The sequence below is a fragment of the Theropithecus gelada genome, chromosome 15 (assembly GCF_003255815.1).
Source record: "Theropithecus gelada isolate Dixy chromosome 15, Tgel_1.0, whole genome shotgun sequence".
Taxonomy (NCBI): domain Eukaryota; kingdom Metazoa; phylum Chordata; class Mammalia; order Primates; family Cercopithecidae; genus Theropithecus; species Theropithecus gelada.
In genome coordinates, this window is record NC_037683.1 from 110,439,416 (window position 1) to 110,459,205 (window position 19,790).

The following is a 19,790-nucleotide window of genomic DNA, read 5'->3' on the forward strand; positions in this document are numbered from 1 at the left end:
GGCTGGAGACTCAGCGAGTAGTGCTTCCCGGGATCTAAACCCCAGAGCCCTGTGGCAGGCAGCCAAGGCTTGTCTTAATGAAAATTTATAGTTGAGATTATAATAGGGCAAATCATGTTTAGCAAGTCAACTGAATGACCCCAGAGGGTCTGGAACACACAACGGCAGTAACTAAATGCTTGTTGTGTAAGGATTTCTTCCCCTGTTGCTGAAGACTTAGCATTGCATTAGAAAAGAAGCAGACAAGGTTTAAGTTTGTTCAGTCGCTAAAAGGATAAGTTAAGCATTTTTCTCAGGAAAGCAGGACTCTCGAGTTATTTTGCTCTTGGAGGTGATTGAATCAAACTGCGTGAACTTGGTATTTTCATGTGTGTCAAGAGAACAAAAAATGTTCCCAGAATGTGAGCCTGGAGTTTTTAGACCCCTCAGAAAGAATGACTGCTGGAAGCTTAAAATTGAATGTTAAAAAATACGCAGGTCACAGAGTTAAACGTTTTTAAACCAAATGGGAAGATTGTAAAGGCCTGGAGGCTGTGATCAGCGTTGTTTGTCCTTTGTATCATGTAGAAGAGCAGTCAGTAAGCTTTCATGCAAAGTTCTTCTCTCTTTCCATTGAAACTGGGATGCTCCTCTCCCCTGGGCTGCTCCTAACCTGTGCCCTTCTCTGTCCAGTCCCGGCAGCAGAGCCCATCGAGTATGCCCAGTTCCCTTTCTACCTCAACGGCTTGCGGGACACCTCAGACTTTGTGGAGGCGATTGAAAAAGTAAGGACCATCTGCAGCAACTATACGAGCCTGGGGCTGTCCAGTTACCCCAACGGCTACCCCTTCCTCTTCTGGGAGCAGTACATCGACCTCCGCCACTGGCTGCTGCTGTTCATCAGCGTGGTGCTGGCCTGCACGTTCCTCGTGTGCGCCGTCTTCCTTCTGAACCCCTGGACGGCCGGGATCATTGTGAGTGTATTATAAGGGGCTTTGTGGAAGTCAGATTCCTTTCAGCATAGCTCTTTCTGCAGCCGGGAAGTTAGGTTTATGTCTGGGCCTCTGGAGGAGGGTATAGCTTGCATCATCCGTAATATGTTTATTCTACTGGAGGTGGTGAGGGCCATGGTTAAGGTGGAACCTCTAATGGCCTCATTCTTAGGTCCTCTCTCCTGTAGCTTGAAGATTTTTGTGGAAAGATAGGGGACTTTTTAAAGCACACTTTCCATCACAACTCTGAGCATGTATTAAATCAAAACACTCAAAGCCTAGCTCATTTTTTCTTTAATTGAAAAGTGTCATTCTGTGACCTCATCCAGGCCTAATAATAACATAGCAGGTTCTTCTACATTTAACATGGGGGGACAATCAGAGAAGTTAGGACAGTGACATATGGAGAAAATGATTTTGTGTGTTTTAAGTCCCGGGGGAAAATGATAAACTAATATTACGAGCCTGTTTTTTGGCATCCCTTCTTCAAAATACTCTCAGATTTGACGTAAGTTTCATGTAAAGTCCAATAAAACCGTGGCAGTGTTTAAATTCTGTGAACTGTGGTGTAGCCTTTAAAATGCCAAAATTATAAAAACAGAGGCCAGATTTTGTGTCTGCACCCTGAGTCTGAGCAGCAGGTACGTTAAAAGGTAAATGTTTAGTCTGTGAGAGTTTTCATGGCACTTAGCAATTGATGTTGTCCATCTTTCATCATTCCTTCCCCTCCCTCCACCGCTGCCCACCGCCCACCCCCAGAAAAGAAAGATCATTTTTCTCCTTCTCTTCCATCTGGGTAACTTCTTGTTTATTTGTATCTTCTCCCCTTTGGACCAAGAAACCCCAAATCTAACTCACAGATTTCATTTCCATTTCCCCACAAATTTTTACAAGGAAGATGAAAGGCAAGAAGCTTTTCCTTGGATTTGGCAATCGGCTCAGTCCACCCCAGCTGTCCCCAGCTCTTCAAAGTGCAGGGGTCCTGTAACCTGACACGCGTCAGCTGACGACGACCTCCCCGCTTACCTGGCCCCAGATCATCTTCACTTACCCTGCAGGTTCGCCCACAAAAGCAACACTACTTTGACCTGCAAGAACTTTTATTCACCCCGTCCCATCCGCTTTCTTTAGAACGGAGAGTGAGGCAACCAAATACTTAATGATGGGTTCACGGATGGTTTCTGACGGCTGAGACCCAAGAGAAGGAGAGATGGATCTTGTTGTAATCTAGGTGACATTCGTAGCTGAGTGGTGCATCCCTGCTTGTGTAATTCCTCGTGGATTGCTGTGGTGGAGTCGTTCTGTATGTTTTTTGTTGTCTCCCTTCAAAGCGGGTAGATGAATTAGGCAGTAAAGGTGGTGTCCAGAGTTAAAGCAAGTCAGTCCGTTCATTGTTTTGATCTGAACCGAGGACACCTTAGCCCTCTGGCGGCCTCCCTTGTGGGCAGCCCCGGAGGGTGACCTGCCCGCCCACTGACCACTGTGTGCCCCACTCCAGGTGATGGTCCTGGCACTGATGACGGTCGAGCTCTTTGGCATGATGGGCCTCATCGGAATCAAGCTCAGCGCCGTGCCCGTGGTCATCCTGATCGCGTCTGTTGGCATAGGAGTGGAGTTCACCGTTCATGTTGCTTTGGTATGGGAGACGTTTGAAGCAGAAACTTTGTGAAAAACAACGGCTCTGTTTGTTTCCAAGTGGGAACCTTGGCATTCTCCCTGTGCATGGCAGCGAAGAGGCCTCCGGGCACAGGGGCCCCCTAGGAGAGTCTGTGAGGTTTCTGGATTCCTTTCCCTCGAGGGAGGCTGAGGAGAGGGGTGCGGGAGGTACATGGCAGTGGGCCCTGTCAGCCGTAGGCAGTGCAGGGTTGGTGTGTGGGAGTGGGCCTGGAAGGGCCGTGCTTACCTGACGTTGACTGTCGTTATACCCCCATGATTCCTGACATTGTGACGTTTGTTCGTAAGGCAGATGATGCAGTGAGTGTGTGGGTGGGCATACACAGTTTTAAAAACAACAGGAACAGTGGGGATAAAATGAGACCATGCTCACAGGCTTGGGGATGGCATCATTGAGGGTGAGGTGAGCTGGCAGCCAAGGAAGTACCCTCGGGCTTAGGAGTGGAGGCTCCATTGTTCAGCCCCGGGGAACTGGCTCTTCTCCCTAAGCCCACCCAGCTCCTCAGACCTCCCAGCCTCTGCATTCACGACAGCAGAAAGTAAGAGAACCAGTGTTGCTTTCAACAGACATTTTTTCCCCTCTCTTTTTCTATGCCTTGCCCTGTGAATGCTTTGTTGGAGGTAATTAAACTTCAGAAGGAATCTTTAGCCCAAGAGATAAATCTGTCGTATACTTTTATGAAAGAATTATCCAAAACCTCACAACTGTGTAAATTATGTTCCATCTGCAGATTAGAGCCTAAGAATTTGGGGTTATCAGTAGGCATTCAATAAATAAATGTGTTCACCTATTAAATACCGAGGTACGAAATACCCTAGCTAGGAAGCCAGCGCTGGGCTTGGACCGAGTCACTTCCGCCATTGCTTTTGCAGTCTCCAGCGTGGGTTCCCTTTGGGCTCCGCACACGGCACATGCATGTCTCCACACAGGCCGCAGCCTTGTGCCTTCTGCAGTCTCTCCAGGGCTATTGTGATACAATTGAGAGATTGTAAACTTTTGTGTTTTGGAAGGAACGCTTTGTTGAAGTTATCCCATTTTTTTACAGTGTATCATAAAAAGCCAATAATACAGAAACAATATTCTCTAAATTTTGAGCCTGCTCAAATTATTTTCTTCCTTTGAGCTGGGAGGAGGGACTATTTTTTAAAAAAGAAGAGTGCCAGCCTAGAGTTTAGAAAACCCATAATTCTAATACAGTTCTTCAAAAGGGAGATAAATTTGCATGTGAGTTAAGAATCCACAAGTTATTTTATTCTGATGCAAATGGAAACCACCTTTTTTGGAAGCTAGCATGGCAAACAGTTCCCCAGAGCAGATTTTTACCATGGAAATGCTCACTATAGTCTCTAAACTCCAGGACCTCGAGTCCAAGCCATTTTCAGTATTCTCATCCTCCGTGTGAAACTGCATTTAGAGTTGCCAGTTACTGCTCTTTTGAGGTTTGTAAAATGGTGGAATAAGGCTGTGAAGAAGTCTCTTCTTCCACGGATGTCTTCGGGAAATCAGTGGGTTCCCGTTCATTTGCTGTCTCGATAACACAGAAGCAGCGTGTGACGGGGTCATCACAACGTGGCCCTTATGGCCTCGAGGCCCAAATACGACGTAAGGCAGCATGGCTAAAAACCCCGCTGGTGCCTTCTGCCAGGAGCCGAAGGCAGCCATATTGACCCTAACATCTTTACCAGCTCTGAAAGAGTAGAACCTGCTTGAGAGAAAAGTATGAAAACTCTTAGCACACCTTTGTATATTGGTATTTTTTCATCTGTTAGGGAGAACGACCGTCTCAGTCCTTCTGCGGGTAGGTAAGGCGTAGAAACGCATCCTGCCAAAGACACCCAGCGCTCTCCTCTCGGCGTAACGCGGAACAGCCTGAACCTCAGAGAGAGAACTTGTGCCAGGCTTAACACGCCCTGCAGGGGTCACACGTTCAGGCCAACAGTCTGATCTTCCAGAATCTACTCTGCAAAGTTCCCATTAAGTATCAACAGCATTCCTGGCCTGGAAGAGCTTTAGGACTGCAGGAGAGACAGGGGTGTGTCCACACAGCATTCGAAAGGGCTTGATTCAAATGTACAGTCCTGTGTATTTCTTGCAATACTCTCATAGTGCTTAGATGTGCTACAAACACAGCCTGAAACAGCGACAGAAGGTCTCACCTCTACATAATCGTGAGGACGTGTGTGTAGCACCCAATGACTTGGGACACTGAGCTAAGCTCTTGGCCATCCAGTGCATTAGCCAGGATCCTGTTGCTGTGGGAATTGGAGGTCTCACCTGTGAGTGGGGTGAGATCATTTAAGCAGGGGAAACTTAGGGGTGAGTAGCAGTGAAAAGAAGGGGACATTTCTGTCCATTTTATATAGTTTTGGTTTTATTGTGTTCAAGATTTATGTCAACACCAAATATGACCCAGTGTCATGAAGAGGTCATCTTAGTTTAAGTCTAGATGCAGCTAGTTGAGCTACTCTGATTACACGTTCTAGCAGCTGAAACAGCAAGGTGTGAGCAGTTCTGAGAGCTTGTAGCATTTAGAACAGAGCTGAGCACTTACCATATGAAGTCCAGGAACCTGATCTTGTGAACATCCTCCTTGCACAGGCCTTTCTGACAGCCATCGGTGACAAGAACCGCAGGGCTGTGCTTGCCCTGGAGCACATGTTTGCGCCCGTCCTGGACGGCGCCGTGTCCACTCTCCTGGGAGTGCTGATGCTTGCGGGATCTGAGTTCGACTTCATTGTCAGGTAAGCAGGCGTGTGCAAGGAGACATGTTTTAAAAATCATTGTTGGCCGGGCGCGGTGGCTCAAGCCTGTAATCCCAGCACTTTGGGAGGCCGAGACGGGCGGATCACGAGGTCAGGAGATCGAGACCATCCTGGCTAACACGGTGAAACCCCGTCTCTACTAAAAAAATACAAAAAACTAGCCGGGCGCGGTGGCGGGCGCCTGCAGTCCCAGCTACTCGGGAGGCTGAGGCAGGAGAATGGCGTGAACCCGGGAGGCGGAGCTTGCAGTGAGCTGAGATCCGGCCACTGCACTCCAGCCTGGGCGACAGAGCGAGACTCCGTCTCAAAAAAAAAAAAAAAAAAATCATTGTTATTGGGCCGGGTGCAGTGGCTCATGTCTGTAATCCTAGCACTTTGGGAGGTCGAGGCAGGTAGATCACAAGGTCAGGAGTTCAAGATCAGCCTGGCCAAGATGGTGAAACCCCATCTCTACTCAAAATACAAAAATTAGCCGGGCGCGGTGACGCGCACCTGTAATCCCAGCTACTCGGGAGGCTGAGGCAGAGAACGACTTGAACCCGGGAGGCAGAGGTTGCAATGAGCCAAGATCGCACCACTGCACTCCAGCCTGGGCGACAGAGTGAGACTCCGTCTCAAAAAAAAAAAAAAAAATCATTATCATTAACTCAGGCGATCTTGGTTGCTTATTTCCTTCTGTATCTGGTACATTGCAGCATCTCGTCATTGTGACTCTGCTTTCTTTTGAATTTGTTAACTTAGAGATACTCAGAGGTATGAAGACAGGTTCTCTTCTAGAGCTGTCTTGGGGAATATCTTGGAAACAGAAGATAAAGGGTTTGGGCCTGGCAGCAAGGACAATTCCACAGCTTGAAGCCAAAGGATCACCCAATAGGTGGCCCATTATTGGTGTCTCGGGTTAGAAACATCGGTAGAAAGAGATGCCAGATTTGACTGATGCTCCCTCTCCTTCAAACTGTAGAAAGGAAAGCTTAACAATACCTAAATTTTTCACCTGACTTTATTCTTCTAAGAAGTGAAAATGATGTGCCCAGATTTCATATTCAAGTCCCCACAATTAGGAAGCGTTCAGCATTGGACTTTGGTGTCAACTCTTGGGAATCTAAGCCTAGTTTGGATCTCAAGGCAAGTCATTTCCAGTTGATTTAATTAAGAATATGACTTTGTGAAATATAAAAGAACAGTGAGTTTTCCTTCTGAAAAGAATTTGAGAACTGCAGAGGAGGAAGCCACTTGCTATTTTGAGCAGCCTCCATAGCTTTGTGAGGGAGCTGCTCTCGGATGGAACCCTGCTGCTTTATGGAGCGCTAAGGCCAGAATCCCCCATAAGTAAAAGATAGTCCAGGATTGGAACCGTGACAGGGCACAACCAGCTGTGAGAAGCGATGGGTTTGTTTGGCTTCAGTGCTGCGAGGTGGCGTGTGCGTCAGAGAGAGAGAGACAGGCTTCTCGTCTTTGAGTAAAAAGAAGACGGTTTCAACTAGAAGTTTTAGCCAAAGTTTTATTACGGGAGAAAGATGAGTCCATGGGTTGGCCTGTGGCAAAGCCCACTGGGCGGTTTGGCATCGTGGAGGCTGCCTTCCTAGAATGAGTACCAAGCTTGCTTGTTGCAGTTTTTGCGTAGAGTGATGGTGAAGTGGGATCGCTGTAGACCAGCGCTTCTCACACCGATGTGCTGAGGAATCATCTGAGGCTAAGTGCAGGGCTGATTTCGGGGGTCAGGGGGCGGGAGGCAGGGTGAGGGCTGGGTCTGCATCTCCAGCTACCTCCCTGCAGTGTCCATGGAGCTAGACTTCTCAGCACAAACTACTGCTAAGCCAGCAAGCCAGTTCCTAAATTCCTGTTTGCCAATACCAAATAGATCGTTGCCCAACTGAGTTAAATGTTTTGGTCTACGTTTTATTTATTTTAGTTCTTAGTTTGATTTTAGCTTTTCCTTTGTTCTTAGTATCCACTTTTTCAGGCACTGACGTATTATCGCTATGATATAAAAGCCCAATGTCAAGTAGAGTTTCTTCTGCATATTTACTTTCTCATTTAACACAAATATAACAAGCACCTCGTAAGTGCCATTTGCACAACAGCAAATAATGGGGACCCCCCCATATCCCTCTGTGTAGCTTAAGGTCTTTTGGGGGCAGAGACGAGTTCACAGGCAAAACCAGGGGAAATGCAAGGTGTGCTGTGGTCTCATGAGTTTACAGGAGAGTCTCACTCAGCCTTGTGGGGGACGCTGAATGAGGAAACTGAGCCTGAATTAGAGCCCCCAGCTGGAAACCCGGCAGCCAGGATCCCAGCACTCTCCTGTCACCGGGGCTGTTCCCGCCCAGAAATATCAGGGTTCCTCTTTCAAGCACTTAAAAGGGCTTCCCATTTTCTAGAACGGGATGGATTAACCTGATGAAGGCCTCACCAAGGTCAAATACATGAGCAGACACTGTATATGCTGAGCCGTCAGAAACCTAATTGGCCTGTTTATGCTTCAGCTAGATGGATGGGATGCAAATGTCTTAATGTGGCTGCTGATACGTGCCCCAGCCGAAAGTTCCAGCAGTTTACATTAGACCAAGACACTGGCTGCTTGGCTTTTACTAATGCAGTTCAGAAGTTTTGAGTGTTTACAATAGCTGCGAGGTATTTGTATTTTTGCAGGGATTCTCTCTCCTTTCATCTGATGTCAAAACATATATAGACACGGCAGCACTGGTTGCCTGTTTAATTTTATGAACCAGAGGACCATTAACAGATAGATATCTTGCCTTCCCTCTTCCCAGAACATCCTGATTCTCTCCCCCACCCCAGCCCACTTCCATCCGAGCTGCCCCAGAAATCATTAGTTCCAGAAACGCATCCTGTGTGGAGTCCGTGCCCTCCAGCCGTGCAGAGTGTCCGCCAGAGGCTGTCCCTGGCTGACAGGTTTACCTTGGTATTCATGAAGGATTCCAGACCTTAGCCCTCAATGGTGGGAAAGCAGAACTACTTGTGCACTCTTCTCCTCTGCCATGGTGCTGCGGCCTTTATGTTTGAATTGGCTGACGCAAAACAAGAGTATTCAGAGATGCTAAATTGTTCAACAAAAGATTGGCCGGCAGAGCAGCCCCGCCATTGTGGAGCGCCCTCGCCCAGCACAATGCCCCGGCTCCCACAGATTGGGCAGCCTTTTCTTTGCAGAAAGCTGGTTCCTGTGTTCTAAAAAGGTTGCAATTGGAGCTATTTGGTAAAACTGGAACTCACAGAATTCTAGGCAGAAAGTTGTGATTAATGAAAGCCCAGGGAAAGCCTTACCTGATACACTAGAGACTTAATTAGAGATTCTGCCGTAAGATGCAGAAGCATTTCACAGTGGATTAGCAGCCTGCAGAAGGGGCTGCTTTTCCTCCTGGGCTAAATTGTTTAAATTCTACACCCTTCACTTCATTTGTTTGCTTCTGCTGGGTTTTCACGAGCGGGGCCCCTCGGCATTGTGTTTGTGCTTTCAGTCTGCCCAGCCATTCAGGTCGCATTCCATATTTTTGTGTTTGTGTAACACATTCATAAATAACATTACATGCCATCAGAGTTCAGCAAATTAACAAACTGATTTTTTTTTCTTCCCTTCATGAACTAACACTCTGGGTTGTGGAATGTAGTCCTCAAAGCCATAAGGTAAAGAAACAAAAACAAAAGCTCACCTTGTGTTGAATGCGAACTGCGGTTGGATAACAGCCTCTTCAGCGGGTGGGTTTCGGTCATTTCTGGCGTTGCCATGCTGCCGTGTCGGGCACACGGAGGGTGGCGCGATCCACCCTGTCACAGCGCCTGTTCCCGTTTCCTCTCGATCTCCCAGGTATTTCTTTGCTGTGCTGGCGATCCTCACCATCCTCGGCGTTCTCAATGGGCTGGTTTTGCTTCCCGTGCTTTTGTCTTTCTTTGGACCATATCCTGAGGTCAGTAGTGACACGGGGATGTCCCACGTGTAGGCCGGCTGAGTGCTGTGTTTCCTGTGCCGCTCTTCATTTCTACACTTAGCTGCCTCCCCACTTGCTGGTCGTTCTTCAGTAAACATCTGGGGCCTGTCAGTTTCCTCCTCGGTGTGCCGGCTTTGAGGGCTGGAGGGCGGGTTTGGTTCGGTTCCTCTCAAGCAACCTGTTGCAGCCTGGGTCTTACAGATCTTTGTACAGTAAATGAAGACTTTCCCCTTGAGATACATAATCGGACTTCACAAGGGTAAAAAGTACACATCCCACCTTTCCAGTGTGGAGCAGAGGACAGTTCTGCTCCAGCTGCGGGACCGAGGATCCTCCAGGTGGTAGAAAGGGGGAGGCTAATACCGCACAGTGCGCAGGGCCCCAGGGCAGAGGACAGAGGCCCCTGAATAACACCACGCTTTGAACTCTGAGCGTGGCCAGCAGGTAAATGGACAAGAACACTTGTAACATGGAATCCCCTTAAATAGGTGTCTCCAGCCAACGGCTTGAACCGCCTGCCCACACCCTCCCCTGAGCCACCCCCCAGCGTGGTCCGGTTCGCCATGCCCCCCGGCCACATGCACAGCGGGTCTGATTCCTCCGACTCCGAGTATAGTTCCCAGACGACAGTGTCAGGCCTCAGCGAGGAGCTTCGACACTATGAGGCCCAGCAGGGCGCGGGAGGCCCTGCCCACCAAGTGATCGTGGAAGCCACAGAAAACCCCGTCTTCGCCCACTCCACTGTAAGTGACCCTGCGGAACGGGGAGGGAGGGGTCTTCCCACCGAGGTAGTGGGCCCGGTGGTCCCGCGGGGCTCCTGTCCGCTCTGCGCAGCACATCACGCAGGCAAATGGGATGCAGAGATAAAGTACAGGCTAGGTCAGATCATAGGAGATGGCCAACATTCAACTCTTTTCAACTATAAAAATGCCATCTTCCTGTGGTTTGATCTCATAAAGGATAAAAAAGGGGCAGGGCCAGTAATGTCACTGCACAAAGCAGTAGCATCTGTCCTGTTCGGGGTGAGGACATTTGGGCTTCAAAGGCCAGAGATAAAACATTCTTTGCCTTTCCCGCCCCCCCCCTTAAGGTGCATGTCATTTGAGTGATATTTTCTAAAACTAGTAGTATTTTTATTGCCCGCGGAAGTAAGGTTTTTTTCTTCTCTCATTTCTGTTAGGTTTCATTGCTCTTGACACAATGTTCATTATTATTGTCTAAATACTTGACCGTAGCTTTTGTAGCTCCAAGCTCATGTTCCAGGTGGCAGGAAAGAGCAGAGAGGCCGAGAACCACCCCTGAGTTCTTGGCCTTCAGTGATTCAGGAGGTCACCCAGAGCCTGGGGGCCCCTCCTCAGAGGGCCAGGGACCTGGGTCCTTCCCTCTGCCCTGTGCTCCCTGGGATGGGCTCAGCCCCGAAAACTCAAGGAAGGCTCTGAGGCTCATGTTGCTCCACTGAGGACCCCCTGCTGTCCCTCCAGGAAATGGGTATTCCAGTCCCAGGCCAGAGCAGCCCTTCCGTGAAAGAGAGAAAGGCCAACCAAATAACCTGAATTGTCCTCCTCCTACCCCCCGTGACGACCCCGCTGAGCTGCAGTGTGAATCTGGTTTTGTTCAGCGGGAGCCTAAAAATAGGTACAAGCTGAACGACTTTGAAGTTGGTCACGGTCCTTTTGATTGATGTGGCCACTGTGTTGCTCTGTGCTTTGTATAGAGACGCAGAGACCAGATTCTTCACAATCAGATGAAGCGGGCTGCCCGCCACAGCCCTCCGCGGTGACGAGAGTGCCCTCTGCTCTCAAGGACGGGAGCCACCGGCCACACGTGGCTGGGAGCGCTTGAAATGTGGCCGGGGCTACCGAGGAGCTGGATTTCGGATTTTAGTTCATTAAAACTGAAGCAGCCACACGTCTGGAGCGGCTGCTGTGTTGGACAGAGTAGGCAGAGACAGTCCTGCCAGCGTCCTGCACTCAGGACAGCCAGGGCCGCACACTTAGCAGCTTTGGGAGAAGAGCAGCTCAGGGCTTGCAGGACTGGACAGGGTAGGGGGGCAGCAGCTTGGATGCCCTGACCACAGCCCACATTTATGGGCAACAGCAGTACGTGTCCAGCCAGCTGTGTCAGAGAAGGCCTGGAAACAGGATTCAAACAACACGCTCCTCTGCCAGGTCCTGGAGGTTATTAGAAGAACGGGCTTTTCTTTTGTGGGTGGAAGGCCCCCATGGGCTCCCCCGGGTTGACTGAGTCTTTGGTGAAACCCAAGGAGGGAGGTGTGGGAGCTGCGGAGACCATGCCCAGCCTGGGGCAGACCCTCCCCCACCTTCTAACCCACCCTTGCCCTCTGCAGGTGGTCCATCCCGAATCCAGGCATCACCCACCCTCGAACCCGCGACAGCAGCCCCACCTGGACTCAGGGTCCCTGCCTCCCGGACGGCAAGGCCAGCAGCCCCGCAGGGACGCCCCCAGAGAAGGCTTGTGGCCACCCCCCTACAGACCGCGCAGAGACGCTTTTGAAATTTCTACTGAAGGGCATTCTGGCCCTAGCAATAGGGACCGCTGGGGCCCCCGCGGGGCCCGTTCTCACAACCCTCGGAACCCAGCGTCCACTGCCATGGGCAGCTCCGTGCCCGGCTACTGCCAGCCCATCACCACTGTGACGGCTTCTGCCTCCGTGACTGTCGCTGTGCACCCACCGCCTGCCCCCGGGCCTGGGCGGAACCCCCGAGGGGGGCTCTGCCCAGGCTACGAGGGCTACCCCGAGACTGACCATGGCCTGTTCGAGGACCCCCACGTGCCTTTCCATGTCCGGTGTGAGAGGAGGGATTCGAAGGTGGAAGTCATTGAGCTGCAGGACGTGGAGTGCGAGGAGAGGCCCCGGGGAAGCAGCTCCAACTGAGGTGTGTGCCACTGACAAGGGCAGCCGAGGGACCTAGAGCCAGGCGGAGAGGAGGGCAAGGTTCTCCTGGGGTTCTCGGCATCGCCGAGGGGCCGCGGCACTCGGGCACATCACACGCTGGACCCCAGTGACCTTTTATCCCTAGAGCAAGGCTGATGTGTTGGAGTTTTGTCATCCTTGGGGGACCGGCCCAGCTGCACACCAGCTCTCTTCCCCTGCTGCTGGCCTGCGGAGGGTCGGTGCGGTGCCACAATGGCACCAACAGCACCACCTTTTACCTGTGCCAGTCTGTATGGAGGTGCATGCCACAGCGAATTGGTCACATGGGAACGCATCCGTGTAACCAGCCCCCAGATGAAGGGAGAGGTCACGAGCAGCCCTCAGGGACCCCTCAGGCCCACACCCCACTCTCGTGATTTCTAATACCAAGATCACTCCCGCCTGCTTTTGTACTTTATAAATATGGACTCGCACACCTCTTACTCTGTTCAACTTCCTTTTTTGTTTCCTTTTAAAGGGTGATTAAAATCTGAAGCAAAGAGGCCAAAGATTGGAAACCCCCCACCCCCACCTCTTTCCGGAACTGCTTGAAGAGAACTGCTTGGAGCTACGGAAAAGATGCCCTGTGCCAGGACAGCAGTTCACTGTTACTGTAACCGATTGTATTATTTTGTTAAATATTTCTATAAATATTTAAGAGGTGTACACATGTGTAATATAGGAAGGAAGGATGTAAAGCTATGACCTGGGGCTTCTCCACGCCTGCCCCAGAGTGCGGAGGCCACAGCGGGGCCTGTCCGTATTCGAGCATTGGGCTCCGTGCCACAACCAAGCTTCATTAGTCTTAAATTCCAGCATATGTTGCTGCTGCTTAAATATTGTATAATTTACTTGTATAATTCTATGCAAATATTGCTTATGTAATAGGATTATTTTGTAAAGGTTTCTGTTTAAAATATTTTAAATTTGCATATCACAACCCTGTGGTAGTATGAAATGTTACTGTTAACTTTCAAACACGCTATGCGTGGTAATTTTTTTGTTTAATGAGCGGATATGAAGAAAGCACGTTAATCCTGGTGGCTTCTCTAGCTGTCGTTGTGTGCGGTCCTCTTGTTTGGCTGTGCGTGTGAACACGTGTGTGAGTTCACCATGTACTGTACTGTGATTTTTTTTTTTTTGTCTTGTTTCTCTGCACTGTCTGTAACCTTTAGTAGGCTCTGACCTAGTCAGGCTGGAAGCGTCAGGATATCTCTTATTACTTTGTGCTGGTGAGGGCTGGCCCTAAACATCCACCCAATCCTTTCGAATCAGCCCGGCCAAAGCTAGATTCTCCTTGTGTCCACGGCATCTCTTACGATCGTTGGCTGCCATCCAGGACCCCAGTTTGTGCTTCAGGGGAATAAGCTCCTTCTCCCGGATCATTGTGATGGATGCTGGAACCTCAGGGTGTGGAGCGCACATCAGTTCAGCATCGTGGGTGTTAGAGAATTGGGTGACATGCCTGGTGCCGAGCTTTGGCTGGGCTCTGAGAGTATGTACACTCTAAAAAGGTGCAGCATTGTGCCCCTCTCGCAACCAATATACACACGACCCCTCCCCCAACACCCCCAAATTCAAGAGTGGATGTGGCCCTGTCACAGGTAGAAAAACCTATTTGGTTAATTCTTGGCCCACAATCACCCAGAAATGATGTTTTGAGTCCCTGTAGTTTAAACTCCCTCTCTTAGATGGAGCAGCTGGTTGAGGCCTTCTGGATCCGTTTGCATCTTCTTTAAAAATAAGCGGTGAGCATGCTTTGTGGTGGTGCAGAGGCAGGCATTCTGTAGGATAAGAGCTCCAGAGGGGTTCTTCGTGCACCAGCGTTTAGGGTGCGCACTTCCTAAATAAATCCGAACATCGTCTCCATGCTCCCCGTCATTAGTGCTCTTTCAGTGTGATATGGGAAAGCAGGTGGGTAGATACACCCCACTGAAGGATGTAGGCAGGGGCAGGTCTCAGCCAGGCATATTTTTAAAGTTGCTTGTGTACTGGTTCTCTTCTTTTGCTCTGAGGTGCGGGCTCCCTCACCTTGTAGCCAGAGACCAGCACATGTCAGGGAAGCACCCAGTGTCGGCTCCCCCTCCAAGTCCACACCAGCGCCTTGTTACGAGAAGTCAGAGGAAAGGGTGGGGTCCCTGCAGGGCTGAAGCCTGAGCTACTGTGAGGCGCTCACGAGTGGCAGCTCCTGTTACTCCCTTTTAAATTACATGGGAAATCTGAACGGAGAGGTAATGGGCCCCCAGAAATACCCGCAGCGTAGTGACCTCAGACCCTGATACGCACCACGAAACTCTAAGACGCAGATTGGGAGCCGCTTGTGGCCGCTGGCTGTGTGTGTGTGTGACTCTGCTGGGGACCCTGGCCACCCCCTGCTGCTGTCTTGGTGCCTGTCACCCACACGGTCTGCTGACCTCACACCCAGCTCTGCTCAGAAAACGTGTCCTGCGTGGAGGAGGGACGATGCGAAATTCTGAAGTCAACTTCCCTCTGGCTCCTGGCGTGCCCTCGCTCCCTTCCTGAGCCCAGCTCGTGGTGCGCCAGAGCCTGTGCGGCCCCTGATTTCTGCACGGTGTAGAACTTCCTCCCATAGTCACATTGGCAGAGGGAGAACTGGGGGGCTGGCAGGGAATTAGAATTTCTCTCTCTTAATAGTTCTATTTTGTCTGTCCTGTTTGTTCATTTGGATGTTTTAATTTTAAAAGAACTTTGCTGATATTTATAATTTTGTATCATAAGAATGTTTTCCTCTACAGTATTTGTCATGCCAGTTTATAACAAAAAAAATGCAGGGATTTTATTTCTATTGGAAACATTACAGCTATGTTTTACTTTTGGACAGAATTTTTATTTGTATAGAGTGCTTACTAATGTTAAATAGTTCAGAGTATATAACATTGACATTAAGGACTCATGGTAGGTTTTAGGGTAAGGAGTTTAAAGGAAATAAATATTCAAACTGGGTCTCATTGCCAATTTTGGTGGAAATGAGTTTGTGTCATTTCAATTACAAAGATAAAAGTATGCCATATAATTTATTTATATGAAGATTTATTTTTGTAGTGTACATAGTAGTCATCAAGTCTTTTGACAGAAGTATATTTTTAAAGAATTTATATGTGATGAATCCATAATGTCTGGAACTTTGCTGAGACATGAGTGGGGCACAGTTTTCATTGTAAATTACAGCAAGGAAAGAAAATGTTTACCAGTGTTAAGAGAGTCAGAGCAGAATGGATATTCATGCAATTGTCAAGTGTTTATTAGTTACCATTGGTGACCTAGCATGCTTCTCATTTCAAACCTTGGAAGGTGAAAATGTACAAACTCTCTAAATATTAATGTTCAAACACTGATAGAAATTCTAACATGAATAAAAAATAATATAACTTGTTGGTTATATCTTTGTTTGTAGAATGCTTTTTTTCCTTAAAATACTTGGGAGAGGCAGTGTTGGAGCCATCAGAAACTGTTGTTTCATCTTGCTGACCTTGCGACACTCTTTTTTGCTGTGTCTGATGGAGGCAGTTTTATGTTTTTCTCCTTTTTGTTTTGTATAAATAGTGGGTACAAGCATAGCTCTGTTACATGGATGTATTACAAAGTGGGGGCTGAGCTTTTAGTGTGACCATCATCCAGACAGTGTACACTGTACCCATTAATTCATTTCTTACACCCAGCCCTATTTTTGTTTTCTCATACCAAGAAACTTCCTAAGTTAACCATCAAAATTAGTCCTTCTGTCATCTCTCTTAGCATACTTATTTCCCTTATGTGATGCCTAATAATGAGGGAACATAAAGAAAGCCAAATTCAAAGATGATCCTAATCAGTGAAGGTGTCATACTTCTAACCAGTGTCAAAGATAATAGGGAACTGATTGAACCCGATAAAGAACAGTCGTTAACTGTTTCCTGGTACGCAATGATTTCATCATAGGCATGGAGAAAAATACGGCAAGGAATATCATGTCCACGTTACAGCTGTGTAAGCAAGGAGTGGTGGGGCTGAATAAGGTCCCCACTGCCGTGCGCATGGGCGAGTTGCAGAGCAGTCAGCGAGCCACAGCCAGCTGGCCATGTCCTGTTGCACAGGTTTACGAGGAGACAGCTGTGCCTGTTGCAGCACATACTGTTGATGGCTGCTTTTCTGCCGCAACAGCGGAGTTCAGTAGCTGCCACACAGACTATGGTCTGCGGAGACTGTGATATTTACTATCTGGCTGTAAGACCCCTGCCAGTCCATCTCTAGACAAGGTAACATAGGCCAGTACTAGTCAAGTGTGGTCCATGAATCGCCTGCCTTGGAAGCTTGCTAGAAAAACCGAATCCAACATCGCCCCAGACCTACTAAATCAGAATCTCGGAGTGAGGTCCAGGAATCTCTGCTTTAACCGTCTGTCCTGGGGGTTGTGATACACCAGCAGAGGTGACCCCAAAATTGCAGCCGAGTGTGGCCAGGTTCTATCATTTGGCTTCGGCTCCTGGGCCAGTGCGGGCTGGATCTGGAAACAGCACAGAGATACCGACTCCACTGTGCAGTTCTTTCACAAAACACATGCTCCTCTGTGGGTGAGCCCAGGCCAGAAGCGTGGCTCTTACGTCTGAGAGTCCAGAGTGAGGAATTCCCTTCTTAGTGCTCGCCCCATGGTGAGGGAGGACCTGGGTGGAGAGTGCAGGCCCCTTTCCTAGAGGGGAGGGGGAGCCACGCCAGGCCAGACCCGCTTCCGCCCTTCCACGGAGAGGGCTCCCTGTCACCCACTTGACTGGCTTGGGCAAGTCTCTTAAAACCCCAGAGCCTGTGTGTCCTCATCTGTAAATTAAAGACATAAGTATCCCTTGAAAACTTCCGAAGGGTGGCAGCAGCGATGCTGGTGACAAGGTCTGGACCTCAGGGACTGGCCAGAGTCATCTGAGTGAGAATCGGACAGCCCCGTCCTGAGGACGCCACTCTGAACCCCAGTTCAGTCACCAACTCTGCCTCAGGGTTCCCATCGTGAAAATGACAAGGGCTCCCCATAGAAATGATGGGCACTGCTATGGGAATAGTTCGTGTTTACTGAGCCCCTCTTGGGAGGCATTTGAGGTAGCACAGCAAATTCTGACCAGGTAATGTTCAGGTAATACAACGCCCTCAGTACTACACATAACAGATAATTTGGCTCATTTAAGTTACAGAGAATATGTGCTCCCTGAATCTGAATATGGAAAATAGTAATTGCATTAATTGGAATTCAAACTGGGACAGGCTTTCCCTAAGACATGTTTAATACCACCAAAATGGCCATTTGCTACCATCCAGTTTTATATTCTTAGTTAGCTAACTAGCTAACTTTTTAACTTTTAACCACGTTGGCCTAGGGAGAAGTTTTTAATCAGACTTGTGCCCCCAAATCCACCATATTTATTCAGGACTTGGGTCAACATAGCGCTCCATTTTTTTTGGCACAACAGAGGTATTTCACGGCGTTGTGAAAGCTGTGTCCTGCTACGTCTCGGCAGCAGCCCACTGTAAAGGCAGGTGTTTCATTTTTGGTAACTGGTAGCCGGCCTCCCAAAAGGAGAAGTGGAGATGGTCTATTAATCATCTGAGAAGAATATTTGCCAAGTTTTAATTACTTTTAACGAAGGCTGCGCATAATGAGAACACGCCTTGAACATGAATCTGTTTCATCCTTTGCACTGTCGTGAAGGAGGGCATGTCAGGTACCGTTTTCTGCGTAGGTTCCCTGCCAGGAAATTCCAACCACTGCCACCAGAAGGATCTGGAAGGGATATTCCGGCCTGTTAGGAACACGGTGGGCCTCAGGAAGGGTGAATTATAGAGATGGCCCAAATCAAGCTTGGTGTGTATGGGAAGCACATACAGAAAGCGTGCACATCAGCACCGCGAGGTGGTGGGTGTATCACGGATTCCTGCCCGCTCTCGGGGAGGTCCCTTTTCGGGGTGGGGGGCAGAAGGAACAGGGCCCTCGAGGTGACAGGCTGTAGAGAAAACCAGTTTTGTGAAGACGGTGTTTGCCCTGAGAATGAGTCGGGCCCCTGCGAGCGGTGCCACCCTGCAGAGACAGCCGCAGCCGCAGCCGCAGTGCCAGCACTGCCACGCGAGCATGTCTCACAGGTGACCCTGGAGCGGCATGGGTTTGCAGTGCATGGATCCACTTACACATGCATCTTCTTCCCACTCTGCCTACCCTGAGGCAGCAAGACCGACTCCTCCGCCTTCCCTCCTCCCCCTCCCTCTGTTTTTCTTCCCTCTCTCACTTTCCTCCTCCTCCTCCTCTTCTCCCTCATCCCCCTCCCCCTCCTCCACCTACTCAACGTGGAGACAGGGAGGATGAAGACCTTTGTGATGCTCCACTTCCACCTAATGAATAGTAAATAGGTTTTATCTCTTCCTTATCAGTTTCTTCATAACGTTTTCTTTTATCTCGCTTACTCTACTTTAAGAATAAGTATGTAATACACGTAATATACGAAGCGTGTGTTAGTCACCGTGTTATGGGTAAAGCTTCTGGTTGGCAGTAGGCTACCATCTTGGAGTAGCCTCGGTCTTTGAGTCAGAAGTTACACATGAATTTTCAATGCTAGGGGATCAGCACCTCTAATTCCCACGTTATTCGAGGGTCCACAGTGCATCCCACTTTCCTGGAGAGTGTTGTCTTAATTCATCTGCTTCCCATCCACAGGGCTTGCGGCCGAAGATATAGGAATGTGATGTAAGCTACCAACAAGGCAAACAATAAAGTCCCAGAAGAAAAGCAAGCACACGAAACACCTAAGCCAACAGCACCATCTCTCAGGGCAAACTCTCTCTACAGCCTCTCGCCGGAAGGGCCCTGTTCCTTTTGCCCCCGCAAAAGGGAATTCCCACAGAGTAGGCAGGAACCAGTGATGATAACACCTCCTCACGATATAGAAAGGACAACAGCTTGTATTGCTATGGAAAGGGGGATGGTAGATAATAACCTGTTTTATTTTTATAAGGAAAAATTCCTGTAGTGGGAGAAGGATTGATGAGCAAGTTCTAACTGGTGAGTTATTATGTAATAATGAGGAGTGCAGCATGAAGCCCAAGTCAAGATGCCAGAGAAACCTCTTGATAATTACAGACCTCCATCAGCAGCGGTGGTCGGTGGACTTGTGTTGAGAGCCTATTTTACAGAAAGAGGAGAGGAAAAGCAAGACAAGGCAGGAATGGAGACCACCAGCAGGCTCTCCGCTGTGGTTTAAGAGCAAGAGCAGAACTATCCATTGGTGAGGACTGGGTCAGACATCAGAAAGTGAGGCCAGGCCAGTCGTGGTGGCTCAAGCCTGTGATCCCAGCACTTTGGGAGGCCGAGGCGGGCGGATCACGAGGTCAGGAGATCAAGACCATCCTGGCAAACACGGTGAAACCCCGTCTCTACTAAAAATACAAAAAAATGGCCGGGCGCGGTGGCTCAAGCCTGTAATCCCAGCACTTTGGGAGGCCGAGGCGGGCGGATCACGAGGTCAGGAG

General features: G+C 49.2%; 1 protein-coding gene across 8 annotated transcripts in view; it reads left to right on the plus strand.

The window, feature by feature from the left end:
• PTCH1 (patched 1) overlaps nucleotides 1–16,111 on the plus strand; it is a 76,081-nt gene extending 59,970 nt beyond the window's left edge. For 4 of the 8 annotated variants that reach the window (XM_025360344.1, XM_025360341.1, XM_025360343.1 and 1 more), the window contains 7 exons: nucleotides 673–953; nucleotides 2,470–2,607; nucleotides 5,245–5,387; nucleotides 9,235–9,334; nucleotides 9,844–10,098; nucleotides 11,703–12,252; nucleotides 12,769–15,688. In XM_025360344.1, the coding sequence (XP_025216129.1) occupies nucleotides 673–953; nucleotides 2,470–2,607; nucleotides 5,245–5,387; nucleotides 9,235–9,334; nucleotides 9,844–10,098; nucleotides 11,703–12,251 (1,466 nt within the window). In that variant the 3' untranslated portion in view covers nucleotide 12,252; nucleotides 12,769–15,688. Of the gene's footprint in view, nucleotides 1–672; nucleotides 954–2,469; nucleotides 2,608–5,244; nucleotides 5,388–9,234; nucleotides 9,335–9,843; nucleotides 10,099–11,702; nucleotides 12,253–12,768 lie in introns of all 8 variants that reach the window. The other 4 variants (XM_025360340.1, XM_025360345.1, XM_025360346.1 and 1 more) reach the window with 1 other exon arrangement.
• The last annotated feature ends 3,679 nt before the right edge of the window (nucleotides 16,112–19,790 follow it).